The 6,040-nt window shown below is 40.3% G+C and overlaps 1 protein-coding gene across 1 annotated transcript in view; it reads left to right on the forward strand.

The window, feature by feature from the left end:
• TSPAN5 (tetraspanin 5) overlaps nt 1-5,749 on the forward strand; it is an 84,948-nt gene extending 79,199 nt beyond the window's left edge. Inside the window, exons 6-8 of the mRNA XM_009901444.2 lie at nt 2,998-3,045; nt 3,172-3,288; nt 3,823-5,749. Coding sequence (XP_009899746.1) covers nt 2,998-3,045; nt 3,172-3,288; nt 3,823-3,888 — 231 coding nt within the window. The 3' untranslated portion in view covers nt 3,889-5,749. The remainder of the gene's footprint in view (nt 1-2,997; nt 3,046-3,171; nt 3,289-3,822) is intronic.
• The last annotated feature ends 291 nt before the right edge of the window (nt 5,750-6,040 follow it).

Raw genomic sequence — 6,040 nt, forward strand, 5'->3', positions numbered from 1 at the left:
AAGTAGGAGCTGGGAGGGTATGATGGCTCTGCTATTCCATTTTAAAATCATTCTAGAAGAATTTTTTTTTCCCACCCTGGAAATTACCTTCTCACCAACCTGTATTTTTTCATACTTGCAGCTCTCACTTTTCTGCAGTCAGCAAAAATCCTGAGCCAATTTAGTTCTTCATTGTATGTTGTTTGAGGCTTTTCATTAGAATGACAGAACCATTGGCTTGGCTGAGCATGCATATTAATTTTAGTAAGGATAAAAAAGCAGAAGCTCTTAATGAGTTGAAGTATGTGAGCTGTCAGTTTAATATTGTTGCTGCCTTAAAGAACAACAGCTCTAAGATCAGACGCTCTGAAGCAGGTACTACTTATTATTTAATGCAGTGTCCAGAGGCTGCAGCTAGTGTGACCCATTTGGTGCTAGGGATGGCAATGAATGGTGGTTTGTGCCCTGAACCACTGACATATGTTTGCGTTAGAATCTTGAGTTGAGTACGGACATCTTTACGCCCTGTTTTATTCACTTTAACTTCCTGTCACCTGGGATCAGACTTGAAAATTCAGAAGCTGTTTGAGTGAGCAGCTGTTTGGTAAATTTTCATGTCTTCTTAAATAGTTACAGTTCTGGATCATCAAGCAGAAAATGTTGGAGTCATGCGTTACTAGTGTGGACGTGATCAGGAACGAAGGGTAAAGTGTAAGGAAGCAGTTCCTTGTGAGTGAAAGGCTTGGAACAGGGATAGATGTGCCTGAAAACTTACATGGCTGATGCTGCATATGTATGACTTTCATAGAGCTTAAAAGAATCAGTCTGTGAGTGCTTGTATTATCTAGTAGTTCAGATGTGGCTTTTTCTCCACCTGGAGTGACTTACAGTTTCTCAATGTATGAGTCTGTAGCACTGACTAAAGTTAGGCAAGTTGCCACAGGCACCTCAGGTGCTTCCTGCTTTGCTAATACACCAGCAATCACTGCTTCTGGCATCCAGTCACCAGAGCTGCTCCCCTTCCTTTCCTGTCACTTGCACAAGCTGCCTTCCTGTCCCCCTGAACACGTTTTCATGATACTTTAAACCTTTCTCACAAACGTTGCTGAAAATGTTTTAATGAAGTATTAAAATTTAAGCTAGGCTCAAGTGTTATATTATGCTTAGGATTCCCCCTACTGTTTGCCTGTCTGCCCACCTACCCACACAGAGAGGTCATCACAACCCAGTTTTAAAAATATAGATGTTATAAAACCAAACCAGTGACAGCAGTACAAGGTAATCCTATAAATACATAATCCATGCTGAAGTTATATCTCTGTGTGTATATAGTTACGGAGTTTCTTAGGGGTTCATGCAGTAATAGGAACTGTAAAGATGAGGCTAATTTCTATTTGTTGTAGGAAAACCTTTAAAATAAAGACTAAAAATAACATTTCTAACAATGTTAGAAGCCGTGCATATAATGGATATAATAGTAACCAATCTGTGACTGGGTCAGAGTGATAAACACAGGTTTATTCTGCGGGAAAGCAAAATTGCTCCTTTTGGAATTAAGATGCAGTGTTGGATTGACAATGTTGTGCAGGTGATTTGAACAGGACTTACTGTTTAGCTTCTAGTGTAGCTTGAACCAGGAGGGGTAAGTTTGAGGTAGGCCAAAATAAGTCTCCTTCAGAATTAATTTGGACTACTCTAGTTCACTTTGCCACAGTCTAGCAGGTTAAAATGTTCCAAATTCCTATACAGGCAAGGCTTAGAAAAGTTGATTTATTTCCATTTAATTCTTATTGCTTTCTTTCAGTTGACAAATTGCAAGGCTAAAGGCATGAGACAATGCTGATAAAGCAAGCAGGCGTTCAGCACCTAGAAGAAAGCTTAAAATCCTTCTGGTGGAACCTTTTCTACTTTTACGGCCTTGAAGTACATGGCACTGTCATTTTTAGATCCTGGAACTGAAACATTCATCTCACTCAAAGATGCAGGTTGCTCAGATCTTAAAGGCCTGTTGAGGGAATCCCGTTTAGGCAAACGACAGGATACGACCTGTTGATGTGCTTTGTGCAAAGTGAGGAAAGCCTTGGAGGAGCTGTAACTGCTGACAGGAGATGGCTTTAACTGTGTTGCTGTTTTAAAAAATCTCTTTCTTTGCTAACTGCCTTTCTCACTTTCCATAATTTGGTTAAATTGTGGTGTTCAGTACACCTGGCAAGGATAAGCTGATTTTCTCACTTCCTTAAGTTCCTCCTCCTGCTCACCATTATTATATGAGCCAGTAACTTAATATTTTGCTGCCATTGTGGCTGACGCCAGAAGTAGTTGCTTCATTTTATTGCCTCAAAATAACTCAGTATACAGAATAAATGCATCTTTCAGCGTCCAAATTCTGCCATAGCTTATTTTATTACCTGTGCTTTGGGAGTACTAAAGTAGAGGCAGCACAAAGGAACCCTCCTCTCCTATTGCTATCAAGCTGCTGTAAGAAAGGCTAGGCAGTAAGAACACATTTCTGTCTCTTCTTTTTCCTCCCTAGCTTTTATAAAGGAACTTTAGGTACCGTATGTATTTCTATAGACATCCTTGGTGGAAACTTGCACCTTCTGCAACAAAATTGCCCCTTCTTGCCTCTTCATACTGCACAGACTGAACCCTGGAAATGTTAACAGTAGTCTTGGCATGGTTTGCAGTATAGACAAAACCTTTTCAGCAGAAGGTTCTTTCACTCTAAAATAGATGTTCCCTAATCCCTGAATGTTTGCATATGAAATGTGGAGTGCACCCAGGTGGAAGGCCAGTTTTCCCAACTTGCTGTCCTGAGAGCAGAAGATATTTTGTGACACTGCTTTTGTTTCTTTCAAATAATGAAAAAGACTGAATGGAAAAGGAAAGGTTTTTAAAAAGTAATGCAGTAACCAAAGTTAGGGGGATTGTTATATACAGGACAAAACTGGGGAGCTGGGCAAGGGTGTTTGGGAAACTCTTGACTGACTGCCTCTCTTCTGTCTCTCTTTCTCCTAGGAAGATGTTATTAATACTCAGTGTGGCTATGATGCAAGGCAAAAACCAGTAAGCTCTCTTGTTTGTTTAATGTGGTATCTTAAGGATCCAAATCTCTCGCAAGAGCAGGTTATTCTACTGAAGGGATAAGTTGAATGTAATTATATCTGGTTTCTTCCCTCTTCTCTGTGGCAGGAAGTTGATCAGCAGATTGTTATCTACACGAAAGGCTGTGTCCCTCAGTTTGAGAAATGGTTGCAGGACAATCTTACCATAGTTGCTGGTATATTCATTGGGATAGCATTACTGCAGGTAAGCATCATGTTCCCTGTAATGAATCGCACAGAGCAGCAGATAAATAGGCTGCATGAGGGGGGAATTGTACTTGGGACCTAGAAATCCGTGTCAGTTGCACTAGAAAATATAAACTTCATAGGTTTTAGTGAGGGGAGTATTTATTTTTTATCTGTAGGGTTGCTGTTTCTTTTTTCTGTGTCTTTTCAGCTATCTGCAGTTCAAAAGTAATACTGTGTTGGATAATGATTAAGTAGAGGTTTTTAAGCCTGTAGAGACCTACTGTTTCTGGTAGTGCTTTAAGTGAGCAGTGAAAAGCTTTTGCAGTTGCTTTTGTGCAGCAAGTCCAGAACTGTTCAATTTCCTTGGAACCCAGTGGCACTATAACAATCCTGGGATTATAGGAGTTTTTCAATATTCTTCCTTCTCTCAACACTTTGATTTCTAGCTTTCTGTTTCTGTTCTTACCAGATTTCTGTCTAACCTAGGGAGTCTGCCTGTGTAAAAAGAGTTGTCTAATGATCCAGATGAATAAACTCTTGTCTCTTCCAGATATTTGGGATATGCTTAGCCCAGAATTTGGTTAGTGACATTGAAGCTGTCAGAGCCAGCTGGTAAAACTGCTGAAGTAACCGCAACAAGACACTGGATAACCGAAACCCTCTGAAACCTCCAGTGTGTCACTCTGACACCAAGCTGTATGGACGTGGGTGACAGGGAAGCCTTCTCTCCCAAGCAGTCTCAAGTCTAAGTTTGTGATATTGCTGTGAACTCATTTTTCTTTGGGAAGGGGGAGAGAAGAGTGGGCTACTTAAATCTGCTGCTCACTGACAATTTTTTTTCTTTTAAACCACCAGTTTGAAAGCTGTTGAGCTGTGAATCTCTACTGTATTCTTAATCCTGAGTAACAAGTGGACACTTTTTTTAACTTGGTGTATTCAATGGGACAAAGTTGCATCGTTGTAGTCTGTGGATATGCTGTTTATTCTTCGTGTCATGAGCTCTTCAATAGCTGCCAAATATTCCTGAGATGGTCTCTCTCCTCATCACTCAAGAACAATCTCCTTTATTTTCACAGCTGAAAATAGCTACAGAGCTACAGGTCTAAACCCATCAAGCAGGAAGCAACTTTCTATGCATCTATTGTACAGTAAAAGAAATTGTTTTTAAAACAAGGGATATTTTTATTTTAATGCAAGCTTCCAGCCATCTCCCTGCATTACTCTGAGGTTGGCATCAGCAAGCTCACAGGGAGAGCTGCCGTATTTTACCAACATCTTTCTTCCTTCTCCACCCTCGTGTTGAAGGGAAAGGAGTTTTATATTTGACAAGCAAGGGTTGTAGAGCCTTTGGTTGCTGCCATACCTTAGGACATCAGTCTCTTAAGGCAAGGTTGAGGTGTAACTGTATAAATGTATGAAAGCAGTGTGGATGTTGGGTCCAAGTGAGTAATATTATTCAAAGAGTGAATTATATATTAACTTAAAAAGATATCAAAACATATATATCTGATGTGGCTAAATCTTTTGTTTCTCTGGAATTTAGTGTAACCTAATGTATTTAGGGATCTCACTAATATTAATGCTTTAGTATACTTGTGCAAAACTTCTTTTGAGAGAATTCCTCTTGGTCTGTTCCTAGCTGAAGCTTTGTTCTTCCTTCTTTTCTTTCAATTCTTTTTACTTGCATGAGCTGTGGAGTAAGAATCTGTGACACTCCCGTGCTTTAAATCTGTGCATATGTTTTAATGCAGTCTAATCCAAACTTATTTATTGGTAAATGCATGTGATTATGGAAAGATCATATCCCATTCCCTTCAGAGTTGGAGAGAACACTTTCTAGAGGAAATGCTTACCTCCAGTGAACAAATCCTTGCTACAAAAACGCATCTCCCTTTGTTGCTCTAAATGCAACACAAAGCTTTCTTGAAGCAATGGAATAAAAGTTTTAAAACAGAAGTGTGTGTTTGGATCAGTCAAGACAGGCTCTTTTGAACTGGACAAAAGAGAGCAGAATTTGGAATAAAGCACAAATAGTGGAAGAAGAATTAAATCAGACTCCATCCAGCTTAGAATTTTTGATTAGTTCTTCTTCACTAATAATAGTGAACTTACAAACCTGACCATGGCTTGGGTAGTTTTATGCACTTTGTGTAAGTATAGCTTGTTGTGTGACCCTTCTCAGTACCTGCAGAACCAATCCTGAAAGCTATGAGCTCTTGGCTCCTGCTTTGGTCAGACAGTGGCAGAGGGTGTGTAGCATCTTTCTGACATCCTTAGCATCTTTCTGAGAAGAGCTTCTTCAAATGATGTCGACTAGGAGAGATGAATGCATTGCTTTCAAAGCTGCCTTCTTCTGGGGAATGGATAGAAAGCTGTTCTGATGACCTGTTAAGGTCCTTTGACTTTTATGAGCGTATAAACCCTTGCACATTTTGCCTTTCTGTGCTTTAGCTGGCTGTGGCTTTCCCTCCCCCCCCCCCCCCCCCCCCCCGGCCTCTGAAAGCTGGTGGTGGGCACACAGTGCTACACAGCTGCCTCAGACTGTCCTGTTGTCCTCCTGTCTTTGAGCATTACCTCATCCTTTTCTGGTTAACTCCCACTGACAGGCTCTGAATCAGGCAGCCTCCATATCCTTTGGTGTCTGCTGTTAAAGGCCAGCCATGACTCAGAGTATTTTTATTTTGTTTTTAAGCATTTGAAAGCAATTATAATTTACTGTCCTTAATAAACTTGGTTCCATCTCACCACAGTGTTACGTTTTTCTTAGC

This window comes from Dryobates pubescens, chromosome 1 (genome assembly GCF_014839835.1).
Source record: "Dryobates pubescens isolate bDryPub1 chromosome 1, bDryPub1.pri, whole genome shotgun sequence".
Taxonomy (NCBI): domain Eukaryota; kingdom Metazoa; phylum Chordata; class Aves; order Piciformes; family Picidae; genus Dryobates; species Dryobates pubescens.